This window comes from Staurois parvus, unplaced genomic scaffold (assembly GCF_062004578.1).
Source record: "Staurois parvus isolate SC_StPar_1 unplaced genomic scaffold, SC_StPar_1.0 ptg000438l, whole genome shotgun sequence".
In the NCBI taxonomy this organism is placed as follows: Eukaryota; Metazoa; Chordata; class Amphibia; order Anura; family Ranidae; genus Staurois; species Staurois parvus.
The window spans coordinates 2,477,419-2,498,622 of record NW_028318234.1 but is presented as its reverse complement, the minus strand read 5'-3'; the positions used below and the strand labels follow the sequence as shown (position 1 = coordinate 2,498,622).

The 21,204-nt window shown below is 40.8% G+C and overlaps 1 protein-coding gene across 1 annotated transcript in view; it reads right to left on the bottom strand.

Moving 5' to 3' along the window:
- Positions 1-3,901: 3,901 nt before the first annotated feature.
- The window catches only part of C6 (complement C6), a 109,571-nt gene continuing 92,268 nt past the window's right edge, over positions 3,902-21,204 (bottom strand). The window contains exons 16-18 of the mRNA XM_089687814.1: positions 20,585-20,675; positions 11,445-11,683; positions 3,902-10,122 (exon numbers count right to left, since the gene is read on the bottom strand). Coding sequence (XP_089543940.1) covers positions 9,947-10,122; positions 11,445-11,683; positions 20,585-20,675 — 506 coding nt within the window. The 3' untranslated portion in view covers positions 3,902-9,946. The remainder of the gene's footprint in view (positions 10,123-11,444; positions 11,684-20,584; positions 20,676-21,204) is intronic.

Below are 21,204 nucleotides of genomic sequence, written 5' to 3'. Positions count from 1 at the left end.
CTGTTTTATTCTGGTCAATGTGAATAAAGAAATTTTCTGACATTTGTTATGTGACCTGTAGCTCCTGAATCAACACACCGTGCTTGCAAAGATCAGGTGCAACTTTTGGATTGAAAAACATATTCATCATCTGAAGAAAAATCAGTTTCTTCCTTCACACTTTTGGCCTTATTTAGATTAGTTTATTTTTACATTCTAGCTTTCCAGATTCTACAATCTGCTTTTAAATGTCCTTGTTTCTTGTACACAAAACTTTCACGTTTCTTCTTGCATGTTACTGTTTTTATTCCTATTTTTTGTCTTTAAAGCAGACACTGAGATAGAAGGACCTCACTATTAATATTTATCCATAAGCTTTCCCTTAACATATTTCAATGTCAGTTCATCATCAGGACGTGCATCAAGTGCTGTGACAAGACGTGCATCAAGTGCTGTGACAAGTATTTCATAACTTTCTGATAAACCACTAAGTAATATTGCTGCAACATGAAAATCTTTTATTTCTTCTTCTATACCTCTCAGGCATTCAACAATTTCCAGGGTGTGCCTTATGTAATCCTGCATATCCTGGCCTTTCATCAGCTTGTTATGGTATAGCTTTCTAATCAAATACAGTTAATTGCTGAGATTAGTTCTTTTATGCACCTTTTCTAATTCTTCCCTTATTTCACACTCACATATATGTATGATTTGATCATCTTCTATGGTAAGAGAGATTGTGCTCTGAGCTTTCTGATCTTTCTTTATCCACTCATCTGAAGGGTGTTCTGGCCTGACTTCATTTATACATTTCCATGTAACTTCACTTATTAGCAGCATTTAATTTGCAACACTGGTAGTTCTGGTTTGTTAAGTTTGCAAATTAAAGTTTTGTTGCAGCTGTATTACTGGCCATTTTCTTTTATTCTGTTGCAGTCTTCTTTGTGTTGCTGTATCACTTATTTGCTGTAGTAGGCCATGATTGGGCTTCTAACTTGTTCTAACCTTCTGCGCATAACCTGTTAGAAATTCTGTATATAGCCCTACAGAACATGTGTTTTTTGCTTCACTGCAACCAAGAAAAAGGAAACTTTATTCAGAGAAAAAACATAGTTTATCATAGATGCAGCTACAAACATAAACACTGCCATCTACTGGTTGAAGAATATATCTCTACTGAATACTGATGTAGTTGTCGCACAAAATATATGAACACTGTATTCCAAAGTAGTGGTCCAGTGCATAATCAGTTGGCAAGGGAGTCATTCAGAAAACATTTTGCCTTTGATTGGATGAGGTGTAAATAGTGATGTCACCACCCCACCACTCCATCTTTTCAAATCAGAGAATGCTTTGCATTGATTGAGTAAATGCAAAGTATTCTCTGAATGGCGCATGTACCTAGGGAGTGACCTCCTGTTTTCACACTGCAGCAGGGCAGTTCCTCAACACAGGAAACCAGAAGCTAGTAGAAGCTGTGCCTACTACAATGATTTCCAACTTCCATGGGGATCCCCCCGGTATAGTACATGCATACTTACATTGGACCAAGCTGCACCAATGTACCTATGTAAAATTTGCCATACTTAAACTTTAAGCTTTATGTGTTCCAGTCCCATTTCCCAATCATTTGGTAATTATTACAGGAAACCCAGACAGAATTATTTAGGTTAATTGATTACAACATGCAGAATTTCTAACATTACAGTACCTCTTACCTCAATGTTTTGAGTCACTGACCTGAGATACATTTGTGGAATAGGGATATCAATATTTGATTTGACTGATGTCAATAACTCAGAATAACTGAACCCACAGAGTTGCCAGTGTAACAGACAGGCAGCTAGCATTTCCAGTAGGAGAGCAACATTGTCAGACCCCTCTCACTGCCCTGAGATGATTTCTCCTGAAGTCATGGATTAGTACTAAGTTTTATGACATCTCCTTTTGGCTCATCTAGGGATCTTCTCAAGTGAATGCTACCTTTGCTTTATGTATCCAAATTCCAGACTATCTCAGTTGCGGTCTGAGTCAGCAGTCATTCAATCCAAGGAAGCCCTAAAAACTGTTTATTCCAACACAACAGTACAAATATTAACCATAGTTTTTTCTCAGCTTCTCTGGCAGTCAAAGTCTTGTTATATGAGAGTTCTCCAGAAGGTTTCTGCACTTTTTCTTAACATATATACAATAAATATACTGGAAAACGTACAGAAACCTTTTTGAAGACCCTTCGTATGTTTAGCCAGAAAGACCACAGACTTGACATGAACTATCCAGTATACCAACCTTCGCTGACAGACTCCAACAAAATTGTACATTTTGTCTATTCTGTCAATTCACTACTCCATGCCGGGTCTGTTACCAAGTGCAGCTACCCCCACCGTGCTTATATCCTATGAACATGGTACAACCAAGGTATGTAAAGACAATATGGTGTGGCGCTTGCAATACTACAAGACAGCAACTCCCCTAAACAATAATATACAGTTGCAAGAAAAAGTATGTGAACCCCTTGGGATTACGTGGAGTTTTGCATGAATTGGGCATAAAATGTGCTCTGAACGTCATCTAAGTCACAACAATAGAAGAACACAGTCTGCTGAACATAATACTACACAAACATTAGATGTTGCCATGGTTTAATTGCACATAACATGTAAACATTCACAGTGCAGGGAGGAAAAAGTATGTGAACCTTTGGACTTAATAACTGGTTGACCCTCCTTTGGCAGCAATAACCTCAACCAAACGTTTCCTGTAGTTGCAGATCAGACCTGCACAACGATCTGGAGTAATTTTGGACCACTCCTCTTCACAAAACTGTTTCAGTGTAGCAATATTCTTGGGATGTCTGGTGTGAATCACTCTCTTAAGGTCATGCCACAGCATTTAAAAAAAAAATTAAAAGTTGTTCAGTGGGATCGGGGTGGATGGGGAGGGACAGTTGCCCAAAAATGTCCTTTAAAGCTACCAGTGTCGTCATATTTTCTCTCACTCCCTGTTCTTTGTCAAATAAAGGAAATAAAATTCTCCCAAAAGGGAACCCAGATACCTTACTAAACATTTAGATATTTATGATACGAAGTAAAAACTGCATTTCTATGTAATTATACTTGTTACATTGATATTGATAACTTTTACTAATTTAGTATTGCAGAGTGTAATAGCATATCGCAAATTATAGGTCTAGTTTACATATTTTCTAAGATACTTTAATTACGGAAAGTTAGATTTACTGTATCCTAGGCCTCAAAAACAGAACAAAAAATAATATACTAAATAAAAGTAATATTTACTGATCTTTCGATTGTATTAACAGATGGCTAGGATAATGCATGCTTATTACTTCTACTGAATAAAAAATAGTCAGAAAGTGTGACTGGCTTAGCACAAGCTGTTTCATGCTAAAAATGCAGCTAATGTGTATTATCAATCTCAATATATTTTTTGTCCTTTTGCAAACCTTTTCCACAAGGCATTAATTTATTTAAAAAAAAAACAATGTTCCTTAGCTTGTCTGCATTGAAAAACACGGTATCAAATCAGAAAAACCAATTGGATTTTGTACTATCAGTGAAAAGGCATCCTGTTATAAGATGGAAAAGCCTGAATGTTATCATTATTGGCTATCAGCATGACTGCACCCAGTTTCTTCACTCTGCCATTTAAGTTAGAAATATGTATTGCTGATAAGGAAAAGACTACAATAATAATTTAAAGAGGTCCTAACACTTTGCCTATTTAGGGCAAAGTAACAGGGTCTCTTTAAACCCATTTCCCAGCCCACTTACCTTCAGAGCACTTTCCTGCTTTTCTTTCCTCTGTTGCAACTGCTGTAAACTAGACAAAGTATTACAGATATCACAGTTGCTGGGATGGTAAGGCACTGCCCTTTAAATAGTAGCAAAAAACATTGTAGTGCTGCTTAATTACTGTTGCTTTATTTGTATTACATTTGTATACAGTATAGAATTTGTACTTATTGTAGGTCATTGGTATTGTTAACATTGGTGTATAATTATATATTGTACAGTATATATAATGTTTAATATATGTATAGTTACACTATATTGCCAAAAGTATTGGGACGCCTGCCTTTACATGCACATGAACTTTAATGGCATCCCAGTCTTAGTCCATAGGGTTCAATATTGAGTTGGCCTACCCTTTGCAGCTACAACAGCTTCAAGTCTTCTGGGAAGGCTGTCCATAAGGTTCAGGAGTGTCTATGGGAATGTATGACCATTCTTCCAGAAGCGCGTTTGTGAGGTCAGGCACTGATGTTGGACAAGAAGGCCTGGCTCACAGTCTCCACTCTAATTCATCCCAAAGGTGTTCTATCGGCTTGAGGTCAGGACTCTGTGGAGGCCAGTCAAGTTCCTCCACCCCGAACTCGCGCATCTATGTCTTTATGGTCCTTGCTTTGTGCACTGGTGCGCAGTCATGTTTTAACAGGAAGGGGCCACCCCAAAACTGTTCCCACAAAGTTGGGAGCATGAAATTGTCCAAAATGTCTTGGTATGCTGACGCCTTAAGAGTTCCATTCACTGGAACTAAGGGCACAACCCCACACCATAATCCCCCTCCCACCAAACTTTACACTTGGCATAATGCAGTCAGGCATGTACCATTCTCCTGTCAACCGCCAAACCCAGACATGTCCATCGGATTACCAGACAGAGAACCGTGATTCTTCACTCCAGAGAACACGTCTCCACTGCTATAGAGTCCAGTGGCGGTGTGCTTTACACCACTGCATCTGACGCTTTGCATTGCGCTTGGTGATGTAAGCCTTGGATGCAGCTGCTCGGCCATGGAAACCCATTCCATGAAGCTCTCTACACACTGTTGTTGTGCTAATCTGAAGGCCACACGAACGTTTGAGGTCTTTAGCTATTGACTCTGCAGACAGTTGGTGGCTTCAGCATGCACTGACCCCGCTCTGTCATTTTACGTGGCCTACCACTTCTTGGCCGAGTTGCTGTTGTTCCCAGTTGCTTCCACTTTGTTATAATACCACTAACAGTTGTTATATTTAGTAGCAAGGAAATTTCATGGATGGACTTATTGCACAGGTTTCAGCCTATTACGGTACCACGCTTGAATTCACTGACCCCTGAGTGCAACCCATTCTTTCACAAATGTTTGTAGAAGCAGTCTGCATGCCTAGATGCTTGATTTTATACACCTGTGGTCATGGAGGTGATTGGAACACCCGAACACAATGATTTGGAGGGGGGTCCCAATACTTTTGGCAATATAGTGTATGTATACTGTATATGATTTTATGATTATAATTACTTTTGAAATCTACAGTGATCTGTGGGCAGAATCTAACAGTTTGTTGTACTGTGTTGGTAGTTCTTGTCAAGCTCCTGTAACCTCATTGTGGCCTCTGGTAGTCTCTCATAAAACCAGACTTCTTAAGAAGCCCCTTTGTTCCTTTCTTGTATTGTCAGGGGGAAGGGGGCTTACAGGGAGTAGGGCAAAGGATTAGGGCCCTGCTCATGCAATTTTTTGCCTTGGGACTATTTAGAATGACCCTAACATATCAAGTGGGGAGAGTTGAAGTGGAGTAAAGATTCGGTGGATCTACCCATGAGATCTTTGCCTAAGAAGTTTCCTTTAGGCCATTTAAAACAACCCTTGCGAAGATTTGTAATATTGCAAAAGAGGGATTGGAAGCATGGTAAAGGTTTTTGGTGCCCACCCATGTTGATGTTTTTCTTATTCCTACTTAAAATGACCCTGGAAGAGATATATAACATGGCAGGGGGTGTGGACTGGAAATGAGGTAAAGGACTGGCAGCCCACCCATGAGATCTTTGCCTTACCCTTACATAAAATATCCCTGGCAGAAATACCTAACATAACAGGGGGTTGGGGATTAGAATTGTGGGAAAGGATAACTGAGTAAGGAGCAGCACAGGCAGACAGCACAGGAAATTATCAGCACACTGGATTTCTAGCAGGATCATCAGGTTAAAAGGAGCTAATACTGAGCTAAGTTCACTGTTAGGTTTTACATTCACTTTAAGGTGGAGCCACTTCCCCAAAGGAGCTGGATGTTTGAGTTTTTCTGTTCCTGGTGCTGATGACCCCCCAAATGGTACCACACTCTCTGACAAGAAAATGGTTCTTTACCCTGCTGAGCTACCCACCAAGGTAAAACAACAGAAATACTAATAAACAACATCAATTTATACAACGTACTGTACCAATAACACAGAGTATTAAACTCTAGGTCTCTGGTCTAAGGAAGTACTCTAACTAATGGGAGATACCCAGGGTCCAATAAAAAGTACATTCCCTCTCAACCTCCACTGGCTAGTGGTCTTTTCTATCGCTGGCTGGCATTGGAGCCAAATGTCCTTGGTGTAGTGCTCTAAATAGGTTTTCTAATTTCAAAAAAAGGGAAAGAGGCTCCAGAAAAGGAATTCAGATTATCCTGGTAAGAAGACAGCTCTATCTCTTTATTTTGGTAGAAAACCTAGTGGCCAAGAGGCCTCTTACAATTCTTACAATTCTAGCAATCTGGTATGGCATTGTCTTTCCTTTTCCTTTTTTTTTTACTGTATCTGTAACCTGTGACTGTGCACCCTCCTCAAGGCTTTAAAGGTGATGGCATGGGATGGATGTTTATGTAATATATACAGACATGTGGCCCAGTGTCTCTCTGATCAGTCATGTGACACCAGTGATCCTGTCGCTGGCGGTCACTCTCCAGTAACAGGATTGCTAAGGAGAGCAAACACTTGCATCTATGGTGTTGTTCCCTCTCTGACTGAATTACTGCAATTTTGCTCACCAGTAGAAGAGCGGCAACAGAGTGACATCTCTAGGATTCAAGCCAGTGAAGGAGCAATGCTGCAGGAGCAAACTAATGTTTTCTCTACGATCTTAATAGCCTAGCAATTGAAAGAATTGCACATGTGACATGGGCCTTATAGTGGCCAAATTCACTTCAATTTTTTTATCCAATTTGCTTGTAATCAAAATGATTGAATCTGCAAACATTCACAAAGTCATAACTTCCCCTCCAATAGATTCAGACTCAGTATCGATCAGCTTCTATCAAACCGTTGATTGACGGGGATCGAAAATTATTATTATATTATTATCATTATACAGGATTTATATAGCACCAACAGTTTGCGCAGCACTTCACAACGTGAGGGAAAACAGTACAGCTACAACACAATTGAATACAGGAGGAATCAGAGGACCCTGCTCATTGGAGTTTACAATCTAAAAGTGGAGGGTCAAGTGATACAAAAAGGTAATAACTGTGGGGGAAGAGTTGATGGAGAAAATACATGTACAGTTAGGTGGAGGCAGAATAGCCTTCTCTGAAGAGAAAAGTTTTCAGGGATCGCCTAAAAGTGGAGTAGGAAATAGTCGGACAGATTGGGGTAGGGAACTCCTTAGGATGGGAGAGGCTTGGGAGAAGTCCTGCAGGCGAGCATGGGAGAAGGTGACAAGGGAACTAGAGAGCAGAAAGACTTGGGAGGAACAAAGAAAGCGATTTGGTTGGTATTTTGAGAAGAGGTAAGTGATGTAGCTGGGGGCCGGGTTATTGTAAGTTGTTGCTAGTATTTTGAATTTAATTTGTAGGGTGAGTAGCAGCCAGTGCAGGGATTGGCAGAGAGGGGTGGCAGATACTGAACAGTTGGTAAGATGGATGAGTCTGGCAGCAGCATTCATGATGAACTGGAAGGGGGATATCCTATGTAAAGGTAATCGAATGAGGAGGGAGTTGCAGTCGTCGGGGTGAGAGATAACCTGGGTGTCACGGTGTAAGATCAGGTTCAGAGAACAGTTGCTATAGCAGTAAAAGGCTTACCTGGAACCAACAGGATAGGTACACCAGCGGATCCCCCTGGGAATGACGCAGGCTCACCTGAGGTGCGGGGTCTAAGTATTAACCGGTATTCACCAGAGCTCCTAATGGTGGAGATGGATTGGGCTGCATGTTAATACCAGGTCGCAGATCTCAGGATCACCCCACCAGGGAATGAGCAGACTGGGAACCAATAGTGGATAAACAGGTTAGGGATCAGACGAAAGCAGAGTCGGTCACAAGCCAAGGGTCGGTCACAAATGGTAGCAGATCAATCGTAGTACGTTAGGATGAGACAAAATCGTGGTCAGGAACAAGCCAAAGATCAGTAGCGGAGGTGTAGACAGCAGCAGGAACAGTAGCGGGATATTGGCTGGAAAGGCACAATAATCTGGCAAGAAGGAAGTCCAAGGACATGGCTTATATAGGAAGTTCATGGGAGGAGCAAGGAGTTCAAGGTTCAAGAGCAAACAAGGCACAAGGCAGGATTATCCAATAGAAGAGGCAGAGTCTTGTCCAGCATCCTAGGTAGCTCAGTGAGAAGAGTTACTGCCTGACACAGTAGAAGTCCCAGGTTCAAGTCCAGGCCCTGACACTGGTAGTGGATTAGGAGATTTGTAGTTCGTAGTTGGTTAGGAAGGGGCATATTTTGGAGATGTTGCGGATGTTGAAACGGCAAGCTTTGGAAAGTTATTGGATGAGGGATCGAAATGAAATTTCAGAGTCCAGGATTACACCTAACACCCTGGCATGCGGGGACAGGGGAAGGGGCACGTGGGTTAGGAAATATTCCGAGCTCGGTTTTGGATAGGTTGAGTCTGAAGAAGTGTTAAGACAGTCTGATATGTCAGTCAGTAAGTTAATGGTGCGTGAGGAAACTGATGTTGTGAGCTGAAAGCCATGGGAGGCTATCAGCTGACCCAGGGAGGAGGTGTAGATCGAGAATAGGAAAGGTCCAAAAGCAGAACCTTGGGGGACCCCAACGGAGAAAGTAGAATTGTAAGTGACACTGAAGGTGGGTTAGGTAGGATGAGAACCAATCAAGAACACAGTCAATGATCTCAAATGTGTAAAGTTTTTTGAGGAGGAGGGGGTGGTTACCATATCAAAGGCAGCTAAAAGGTCCAGAAGTAACAGTACAGAATAGTGTTCATTGTTTTTTGCTGTTAGTATATCGTTTCTGAGTTTTAGGAGAGCAGTTGTCAAACATTTTGCATTAATCTGAAGCACCAAGATACGAGATACTTTATTCATGAATGTGATCGTATTTTGATCAATCAGATTATGAGATTGCCTGGGTTACATGAAATATGGAGAGTTCACTAGAGAGACGTTATTCAGAGCTCTCTTCCAGGCTCACAGACTAATTCTCTTATCAGTGAAAATCTACTGATCCGCCCTCTTATAAAGAATGGGTCAGCAGTATAGGCAATATCTTTCGCCTTAAACACTATATTTACCAACACAGAGGCTGTCCGGGTAAATTCGAGAAACTGTGGACACACCAGGCCTTAGTACAAGGGAGCTTTTACAAAGGACGCCAATATAATACCCAGTGGGGAAATGGAATGGGAGAGAGTGGAGTGGTATACTTTCACGTTTATTTTTTTTCCTCTCACTTTGTTACTTTGGAAATGTAATAGAAAGTGTTTTGTATTGTAATCTGTTTATATTATTCTGTCTATTCTGGAATCCGCAATCTGTTCAATAAAGCATCTTTCTGGTTTAGAAAAGATTATGAGATTGCATGGTGGAAAAAGAGATGTGATCGATAACTTACATTCGTAAGTTGCGCTCGTATCTTACCTATTGATCAAAATCCACTTCCCCATATGTGATATATTGGTCAAATATGTTGTCAATTATAGAAAGATTATTCCTATTGAAAGAGATCAATTTATCGAAGCATGTACTGTATGGCCACCATTAAAGGTATTTGAACCATATCAACCTAAAGTATTGTTTCAAGGAAAAGGATCACAGGTTATCCATAACTGTTCTGGAATAATGTTTAGTTGTCATCTTAAGAACAAATAGTGTTTTTTACATTTTTCTTTAATATCATTACATTAATATCATAAGATGTTGCCACACACATGCAATACATATATAGGTATTTAGTGGTTACTGAGTACATGCGCCATCGTGCGCTACATCGGCCTTCAGCTTTGAGCACTTAATGGCTCCCAGTCCGCATAGGTTGACAGTTTTCATCCTCCCAGAAGAACCAGCCTTGATGCAGAACAGCTGTACATTATTTTCAGGGCACTGATACGGGAGCAGGCAGAAGCACTGTGAGCCTGCCAAGAAGAAATGAGATTGATTAGAAGTTGTTCAACAGTAGCAGAGGAACGATGAAGCACTGCAATAAGTCATGTTTAAATACCTATCTTCACAAACTGAGAATATTCCAACAATGTACACCTCTTGAGAAATTAAATGCATCTAAATAATAAATAAATATGATGAGATTTTATAAAGCGGTGGTTCTCAGCCAGTAGCTTGGGAGTCACATGTATCCTTCAGCTACGTTTGATTCTGCTCCCATTTGCCCTCAGCATCTGCTCCATAGCATCTGCTGCACTGGATTATAAGATTTCCATAAGCAGGAAGTCAAGCAGAAGTTAATTTAATTAAAAATTTAACATTATTAATAACTTAAATGTTTTGAGGGATGTGTTTTTGCCTTTAGCATTGCTCACCACTGCCTTTTACATTGAAATGTGTCTAATGACATGACAAATGGAGGAAACCACTGCAACAAAATATGAAACAATATACGTAGAAGCATATACAAATGAAGTTCCTTTGATAAAATATGTCATATGATGTAATATGGTTTTTGATATTAACAGAACCACAGTGAACCAAAAAAGGAGACATAATTTCACTATCATATGTCATTACATATATATAATTTTATTAAATGCCAAATAAAAATTGTACATCTAGATATTCAAACTTTCCCAAATCAAAAAATTACAGCATGTCATACCACCCCAATGAAAAGCCAATGCGTATGACTTCATTATCTACAGCAATAAGGCCTTCTCCAAACTGTTACCCCAAGGATGGAAGCTCACAATTGTCTAAAATGTCTTTGTATGCTTTAACATTAATAGTATCCTTCACTGAAAATACCTAAACTCAGTTTGGATGGGTGTCCACATAAGACTTTTATATACTATAGAAACATTATGTTTGATAATTTTCTATAAAGCCCCCAAAAAATAATTTTTTGGTTTTGAATAAAGTGGGTAAGGATTATAATCTCATTGAGGTTTCTATGAGCATCCATGGTTCTATAGAAGATATTTTAACAAACCTGGTGACCAAACAAGAAAAACAAATCTACACAGCAGCAACAAAGACAGCAGTTAAAATCTGAATGAGGTTTTTACTCTTCTACCTTCTGTTTTACAAAACTGTTTTATTACTGTCTCCAGAGATTTTGCTAACTTCCTGTCTCAGTTATCACACCAGATGTAAGGACAAACTCCCTGGCTACAGAAACATACCAACCCTGTCATGAGTTTTCACCTTTGCCCTGTCAGTCCAAAAAAAAGGTTTTTGCTGGAATTGTGCTTTAAAGTGTGGAATGATATATGACATTGAACTGTACCTGTACATCGCTCCCAGTCATAGCAGAAGTCATATCCACAAGCCTCCTTCTTTACGCTGTGGGTAGACAGTGATATCCTGTCTCGCACCCAGCTCAGGTTGACATCATCGCATGGTCCATTATCTAGAAAATGAAGCCTCTTTCTTCCCAGGCACTGCTCAGCCAGGAAACGACAACGTTGCATAGTGACAGCACTGTCACTATCTTCATCGTAAATGCAGAGATCTTCTGTGTAGTGTCTAGACAAAGGAAATTTGGATTTATAAGTGTCTCTGTACAATTACATCCCAACCTATAGGAGACATGTAATTATATATTCCCTATTTACCCATTCAAAAAAAAATCTGGGTATCAAAAAGGGGCGGACTGACAACTCATGGGGCCCCCGGGCAATAGGGGATCATGGGGCCCCTGTGTCCTTGCCCAAACTCTAAAAAGCCTATGAAAAAGGTACCAGGGGCATCTCATGGGACCCCGGGCCCTCGGGCAGTGCCCGAGTTTCCAAATGGTCAGTCCACCCCTGGTATCAAATGTTTGACAAAAATCATGTCCAACATAAAATGTTTGACATTTGGGAGACTTTTATCCAAACCTTACCAATTGACATTCAAGAATCAATAGCACAATGCTTTTGAAAGACCCAATGCTCCCAAACAAGACTATTAGCTAAAGACTTTTCAATTTAAATCCAACTCCCACCTTTACTTATACTGTGTGACTTGTTGAATAAGTCCCCCGCCATCCTTTTCATATAGCAAGAGATAAAACTGACCACCACCCATGCCCCATGTTTAATACTCAGCCCTGGAATCTGTGTTATTGGCTTAATATGCTGTACTGCTAAAGTGACTATTGACCAGAACTGCCTCCCTGGCCCAATGTTGCGCCCACCCTAATGTTATATGCATTCTTCTTTAAAAAATAAATAAATTGGTGGCCATTTTTTAATAGACCTAGAAATTTGAACAATCATTTCCTAATATTGGAACTGTTCTTCTTTGTATTATTATACAGGATTTATATAGCGCCCAAAAGTTTGTGCAGCGCTTTACAAAATAAAGGGAAATGGCTCAGTTACAATACAATAAAAAGACAAGAGGATTAAGAGGGCCCTGCTCATAAGAGCTTACAATCTAATAAAATAGAACCAAAAAAGTATTTACTGATGTTTAGGTTAAATTAGTTTAGCAATAAAACATCCCTATTATTTTTTTATTAATAAATTCATTAGATCTGAAAGTCATAGTGTTGTGACCCCTTGCCTAATACCATTCCCAATAACCTTCCAAAGACTAAAGCAGAAAATGTATTATGTGACATATACAGTACAAGGGCATAAAACCCTGACTGCACGTTCAACCATTAAAGCTAATCTGTCAACTTACAAAAAATGGCATAGGGGTTCTCCCCTCCTTGTATATTCAGTATAAAGTTCTCATTTAGTCTAGAGGGGATGTAATAAAGAGCATTAACTACTGGTTCTAGTACTGACAAATTGTCCCATGAATTGACTTTTCTTCTCTGGTTGAGTGGCTGCCACTCTCATTGACATCATCATGTACAATGCAGGACTAGTGGCCATTGTTGGTCCTGCACTGCTCGTGTTGATGTAGAGGACCTGCCCACATTCCAGGGTGGCTGCCACAAAGCTAAAAAGGTATTACTCTATATTATATCCCTTAAGACTAAACTAGAGATACGGAATATGTGGGGGTGTTCAGGTTTAACTTTAGTCTATTGAGGGCCAAATTTATGCATGCTGATCCAACAACCAGCCGCACCGTCCAGTCCACTATTGGTTTTTAGTATTACACTCAAAAGGTCATGGTCAAGCAACTCACACCAAGGTTAGAGGCAAAGCAACTAAAAAGACCCTTTGCCCACTCTGTGCTAGTACACTTCGATCTTATGACAAACACCCTTCCAGCAACATTGAGAACCCCGCTAGCTTTCTCTGGCAGGTGGGGCAGCAATCTGGAACATTTTTTTACACACAGAAACAAGTTACTGACAGTCAGCAGTGGCCTTGTGCTGCACCGATGTAGCCCAGTGCTGGTCAACTTATCTGTGCCACCGCTAGACATTTATAATTACTGTGTTATGGTTGAGCTTATTATAATCTGTGAGTACAGCCTTGTTATTTACCAGTTAAAATAATGTGTGGTAATATTTCTGTGTCTTTGGGGACCAAAGTTTTCAAGTGGGGGGAGGATGCAGCCCAGTGCTGGTCAATCTATCTGTGCCACTGCTAGACATTTATAGTAATGACTGTATTGAATCAATGCCTCCCTCTAGTGTCCAGGTGTAATAGTGACATTGTGCTTATTGACACCGAGAGAGCAGGGGATTGGAGAGATTTGCCAGAAACCGATGCTGCTGCAAACAACAAGTTCCAGTCGGCTGGAGGAGGAGAGGTGAATGCTGGGGGAGGATATATAAGTCAGATTCCAGAGAATGCTCTTCCTCTTGGGATTACGGGGTGAAGCTGCAAGCAGGGACCCGGCTGCTGTGGAGAGCTGAGCAGGCTGCATGGTTCCGACGGAATGGGAGTCTTTGACATGTGAGCGATTGACCGTTCACCAAAACACCCATCTGTAGTTTCCTGTCAGCAGACGTGACTTAGCCAAGGTGTGAGCTCCGCCATCTCTTCTACAGAGGAATCCCAGTGTCACAAGGCGCTAGGCTGAGCGTACAACGCCATTTGCAGATTCTTCGGGAGCTTTCCAGGACACCCCAGATCCCTGGAGCCGTGGTATCATCAGGATTGGTGAGCTGGTAGAAGCCAACACTGTGTACACTCTTTACTAAGGAACACTGCATGCAGACATCTTCTATAACTCACACCTGCTTACAAATTTGAGACCTTTACCTAGAATCATCTATATAAAATATCTATTATTGCTGGTCGTCACTGCACAGCAATCCTTTGGGCCCTTATTGAGCTAGCTGAAGACCCCAGACATCCCTTCCACCAGGACTGTCCTTGATATTACTCAATCCTACAACTCTGTGCTTATCTATGTATATATGTTAAAGGGGAACTCAAAACTGTTCTTAGCATAGCTCAAGCTCATACATTTATAATATGCAGTGTGCTGTTTTCAGGAACTGTGGCATCAGGATTGTGAGGGAGCAGGCTGACACCATAAAGTCTCCCTCTTCCCTTTTTTATGTATTATGTATTTCAAGACATAATCTTCCATTATGATTCCTGGCAAGCTGTCATTATGGATGGAAAGCGTTCCTAAAATTTTCTTTTTTCTGTTAATGTTGGCTTTGTAAGTTCTAGGTTGTAGCTAAGTGAATCTTTTCATTCCACGAACATGAACATAGCAGCATCTTCATATTCTGTTCTATCAGCTGTTTCAAATTCAGCTCTGCTTTCACCAAACCATTAGCCTGAGCAAGCTAAAAAGTCCTTACGTCTCCATCTGTAACCAATCAAGCAGCATATACATAGAGCAGCGACACATCACTGTCACAGGGAGAGCAGACACAATGTTATTGGCAGCCTGGATGGATCGTCTCCATGCTGTGCGGGAGTCAAGATGGCAGATTGCAATAACTAGAACTTTGATAACATTCTGGGTTTTTGCTCACTGATCATTCACTCTGATGAATTAAATGGAATAATTTAAGACGTAAATAATTTTAATTTGTGGTTAGCCAAAGTACTACATTTGTAAATGTACAAGGACTTTACAAAATAGGACAGACGCAAAACGATATCATAATGCAAATAGCTGTAAAAAATATAAATATAAACTTTTTTGTGAATTCAGTTAATATCACATAATATTGTAAATATTAAACAGAAGGTTGTCATTTGTCATTCAGTTCCACCACAGATAAAACTATTATGACCTAACAGAAACAAACGCAGAGGTACTAGATGGAAGGGTGAATGCGCCAGTATTGCTCTGGCATTTGTGATCACTTTGTGCAATATAAAGACAAAAGTAGGTCTATGGTGCCTTCTTTTCAGGTATTACTAAAATCAGTTCAGTCAACATAACAGGTAACATAACAGCTGTAATAACCATAAATGGACTTCCAGGATATAAATGGAAGTATACATTGTCAATGTACCACACTAGTCTCAGTAATCCCAGTTCCCCCTTGTAGATGAAAGTACTTGACACAAGGAGATATCCACCATGCAAGATATAAGTCCCAGGCATCCCAAAAGCAAGGGGCACCCCCACACTAGCATCAGTGAGGGTCTCATGGTTTAATCTGTGGTGCAACCTGATAACAAATGATTATTATACCTCTGATGCTTCCCTGATGATGTAGGTTGGTTGTAACATGCCTGTGAAACTCATAGATCCATCATCTGCACTCCACTGAATTAACAGCATCTGTTACGGAAATATTTTTCCTTCTTTTTTGCAATAATATGTGCTGTCAAGATATCACTTTAAGTACATTGATGCAGCTAGTCAATGGTACCTTGAGGTAAAGCGTTTTGGGGTTTAAATGATATGTAATGGAATGAAATTTACCAGTTGGTCTTATTTTCAGTGTTTTCCATCTAATATGAATTTCATTGGATTCAAAGAAAAACTATATACAGTTGTGTTCAAAATAATAGCAGTGTGTTGAAAAAAGTGAATAAAGCTCAAAATCCTTCTAATAGCTTTTATTTCCATACACACAAAGGCATTGGGAACACTACACATTCTATTCCAAATCAACACATGAAGAAAAATATATCAAATTTGTGTTTTTCCTCTAAAAAAATTGAAGAAAAGTGAATACTAGACTATTCAAAAAAATAGCAGTGTTTGTATTCTTCTTTACAAACTCAAACATTCACTATATAAACTGAAAAATGTTTGAAGATTTTGCTTTCCTTTGAATCACTTAATGAATATTTAGTTGTATAAGCACTGTTTCTGAGAACTGCTGTACATCTGTGTTGCATGGAGTCAACCAACTTCTGGCACCTGTGAACAGATATTCCAGCCCAGGATGATTGGACTACATTCCACAGTTCTTCTCTATTTCTTGGTTTTGCCTCAGAAACTGTATTTTTGATGTCACCCCACAAGTTTTCTATTGGATTAAGATCCGGGGATTGGGCTGACCACTCCATAACGTCAATCTTGTTGGTCTGGAACCAAGATGTTGCACGTTTACTGGTGTGTTTGGGGTCGTTGTCTTGTTGGAACACCCATTTCAAGGGCATTTCCTCTTCAGCATAAAGCAGCATGACCTCTGCAAGTATTCTGATGTATTCAAACTGATCCATGATGCGATAAATAGGCCCAACACCTTAGTATGAGAAACATCCCCATATCATGATGCTTGTGCAACCATGCTTCACTATCTTCACAGTGGCTTGAATTCAATGTTTGGGGGTCGTCTGACAAACTGTCTCCGGCCACTAGACCCAAAAAGAACAATCTTACTTTCATCAGTCCACAAAATGTTGCGCCATTTCTCTTTAGGCCAGTCAATGTGCTCTTTGGCAAATTGTAACCTCTTCAGCACGTCTTTTTTTCAACAGTGGGACTTTGCAGGGGCTTCTTGCAGATAGCTTGGCTTCACATAGGCATCTTCTAATTGTAACAGTACTCACATGTAACTTTACACCTTCTTTGATCTTCCTGGAGCTGATTGTTGGCTGAGTCCTTGCCATTTTGGATATTCTTCTATCCATTCCAATGGTAGTTTTTCGCTTTCTTCCACGTCTTTCAGGTTTTGGTTGCCATTTTAAAGCATTTGCGATCATTTTAGCTGAGCAGCCTATCATTTTCTGCACTTCTTTATATGTTTTCCCCTCTCCAATCAACTTTTTAATCAAGGTACTCTGTTCTGAACAATGTCTGGAACGACCCATTTCCCTTAGAATTTCAGAGAGAAATGCACTGTAACCAGCATGTATAACATTTGCTGTCTTCCTTCCTTAACCACCTCCCGCCCGCCCTATAGTACAATGATGGGAGCAAGGTGGTTCTCTCATTCTGGGAGGACGTCATATGATGTCCTCCCATTCCCACTGCGCATGCGCGGCTCAGGGAGCGCACAGCACGGCGATCAACGGACATAGCGGATCACCGATCACGGAAAGAGCCGAAGATGTCGGCTTGGTCATGTGATCAGCTGTGTCCAATCACAGCTGATCACATGTAAACAGGGAAATGCAAGTTATCGGTATTTTTCTCCTCTCGAGCTGTCACGCTGACAGCTCGAGAGGAGAGCCGGTAATCGGCTTTCCGCGGAGGGGACATGTGATGATCAGTGTGCTCTGATGATCAGTGTAGCCCCAGCAGTGCCACCTGTCAGTGTCCATCAGTACCTTATGTCAGTGCCTCTTGCCAGTGCCCATCAGTGCCACATCAATGCCACATATCAGTGCACACCAGTGCACATCAACGCCACATAACAGTGCCCATCTGAGCTGCCTTTCAGTGCCACCTATCAGTGCCAATCAGTGCCACCTATCAATGCCAGTCAGTGCCGCCTAACAGTGCCAGTCAGTGACGCCTAACAGTGCCAGTCAGTGACGCCTAACAGTGCTGCCTATCAGTGCCATATATCAGTGCCATGTATCAGTGCTGCCTTTCAGTGCCCATCAGTGATGCCTGTCAATGCCCATCAGTGCCACCTATCAGTGCCTCCTCATCAGTGCCCATCAGTGCCACCTATCAGTGTCCATCAGTGCAGCCTATCAGTGCCCATCAGTGCAGCCTCATTAGCGCACATCACTGAAGGAGAAAAATCACTTATTTACAAAAGTTTATAACAAAAACTAGGAAAAAACTTTTTTTCAAAATTTTCAGTGGTTTTTGGTTTGTTTAAGGAAAAATAAAAAACCCAGAGGTGATTAAATGCCACCAAAATAAAGCTCTGTCACAAAAAAATGATAAAAATTTCATATGGGTACAGTGTTGTTTGACCGCGCAATTGTCATTCAAAGTGCGACAGCGCTGAAAGCTGGAAATTGGCATGGACAGGAAGGGGGTATAAGTGCCCGGTAGGCTAGTGGTTAAACAAGGGCAATAATTGCCACCTGTTTTTCAAAGAATGAATGACCTCACTAATAGAACTCCACACTGCTATTATTTTGAACATGCCCCTTTCAATTAGTGATTGAATTACACAGAATCAGCAGCATGCATGTCATGACTGTTGGATCTGTTGGATTTCTATTACTCCACTACACCTGCTAGTAAATTATTTGCCATGTAGATATATCATTTCTACCAAAAACAGTGATTGATCAGGTTAGTGATGTCTGACTGCTATTATTTTGAACACAACTGTACATTGCTCAAAAAAATTAAAGAAACACTTTGAAATCACATCAGATCTCAATGGGGAAAAATATCATGCTGGATATCTATACTGATATGTGTTAGGAATGTAACGATGCCCCATCGTTTGATGGAAATGAAAATTATCAACCTACAGAGGACTGAATTCAAAGACACCCTGAAAATCAAAGTGAAAAGATGATACAGCAGGCTAGTCCATTTTGCTGAAATTTCATTGCAGCAACTCAAAATGGTCCTCAGTAGTTTGTATGGCCCCCACATGCTTGTTGTCTGGGCAACCTCCTAATAAGATGATGGATGGTGTCCTGGGGTATTTCCTCCCAGATCTGGACCAGGGCATCACTGAACTGCTGGACAGTCTGAGGTGCAACCTGGCAGCATCGGATTGACCGAAATATGATTTCCCAGAGGTGTTCTATTGGATTTAGGTCAGGCGAGCATGGGGGCCATTCAATGGTATCAATTCCTTCATCCTCCAGGAACTGCCTGCTTACTCTCGCTACATAAGGCTGGGCATTGTCGCACACCAGGAGGAACCCAGAACTCACTGCACCAGCGTAGGGTCTGACAATGGGTCCAAGGATTTCATCCGGATACCTAATGGCAGTCAGGGTGCCATTGTCTAGCCTATAGAGGTCTGTGCGTCCCTCCATGGATATGCCTCCTCAGACTATCACTGACCCATCACCAAAACGGTCATGTTGAACGATGTTGCAGGCAGCATAACATTCTCTATGGCTTCTCCAGACCCTTTCACATCTGTCACATGTGCTCAGGGTGAACCTGTTCTCATCTGTGAAAAGCACAGGGCACCAGTGGTGAACCTGCCAATTCTGGTGTTCAATGGCAAATGCCAATCAAGCTCTATGGTGCCCGGGCAGTGAGTGAAGGGCCCACTAGATGACATCAAGCCCTCAGGCCACCCTCATGAAGTCTGTTTCTGATTGTTTGGTCAGAGACATTCACATCAGTGGCCTGCTGAAGGCAAATTTGTAGGGCTCTGGCAGTGCTCATCCTGTTCCTCCTTGCACAAAGGAGCAGATACTGGCCCTGCTGATGGGTTAAGGACCTTCTACGGCCCTGTCCAGCTCTCCTAGAGTAACTGCCTGTCTCCTGGAATCTTCTCCATGTTCTTGAGACTGTGCTGGGAGACACAGCAAACCTTCTGGCAATGGCACGTATTGATGTGCCATCCTGGAGGAGTTGGACTGTCTATGCAACCTCTGTAGGGTCCAGGAATCTCCTCATGCTACCAGTAGTGACACTGACCCTATCCAAATGCAAAACAAGTGAAAAACAGTCAGAAAAGATGAGTAGGTCAAAAAATGTTAGTGGCCTCCACCTATAAAACCATTCCTGTTTTGGGGGTCATCTCATTGTTGCCCATCTAGTGCACCTGTTGTTAATTTCATTAACACCAAAGCAGCTAAAACTGATAATCAACCCCCCTCTGCTACTTAACTGACCAGATCAATATCCCAAGAGTTCAATTGACTTGATGCTATACTCTGATTAAAAGTGTTCCTTTAATTTTTTTGAGCAGTGTATTTTTTTACAATTATGTTATTGTAGTACTGTTATCCTTCAGTCTTTATGTAAAAAGTCCATATAAACTGAAGAATTCATATGTAAATGCTGGAGAATTCTACATTGCACCTTTTTGTCGCTCTCCATAGGCTAAACAGAAACAACTCACCATTGAACATTCATGATTACAGTGTTGTCATGTGTGACCACCTATATGTGTGTATGGGGACCTTAGAAAAGTTCTGATCACTTAACAGCTTACTGCAAGAACTAGACCATTATATATATATTTAAACTTCTGTAAAATATAGTTGAGGATGTACACATTACCCACAATCCTCTTCTGGGGACATGCAGACACATTCAGAGCCAACTTGCTTTTGACCTGGTTTACAGTTGCCTTGATTCACCTTTGGCAGCACTAAATAAAACAATACACATTAATGTTGCTAGCAAGACTGACACATAACATGACCGAGGTGGTCCTAAAAAGGGAATTCTGGCTTACCATTTTACGCAAATGGCAGAAAAGTGCCAGAACTATGATTTTGTAGCATGCGCCTTGCTAAAAGTAAACTGCTTACAAATCTGGGCGATTCAGGTCATGAATATGATTAAATAAAACATCTCTAAATATTCAGTAGAATCAATAGTCAAGCTTGGCCATGCCTTCTTGTACCTCCCAAGTATCCTAATTGGGCAAGGACGCTGTCCACAGTACAAAAACAGGACCAATAGAAAGATGATAGAAGCAGAAGCAAGATAGAAGAATGAGGCAAAAAAAAGCAAGGCAAAGATTTGTATTTGAATTATTTCAGCAGCCCGTATCTTTGGACCTACGAATCATTTTGACATGTGATTTTCATTGAAGGTAATCTCTGCCTTTGCATTTTCCAGTTTGAATTGCCCAGGTATATGACTGCTTTATATTCTAATTTAGTACATTTACT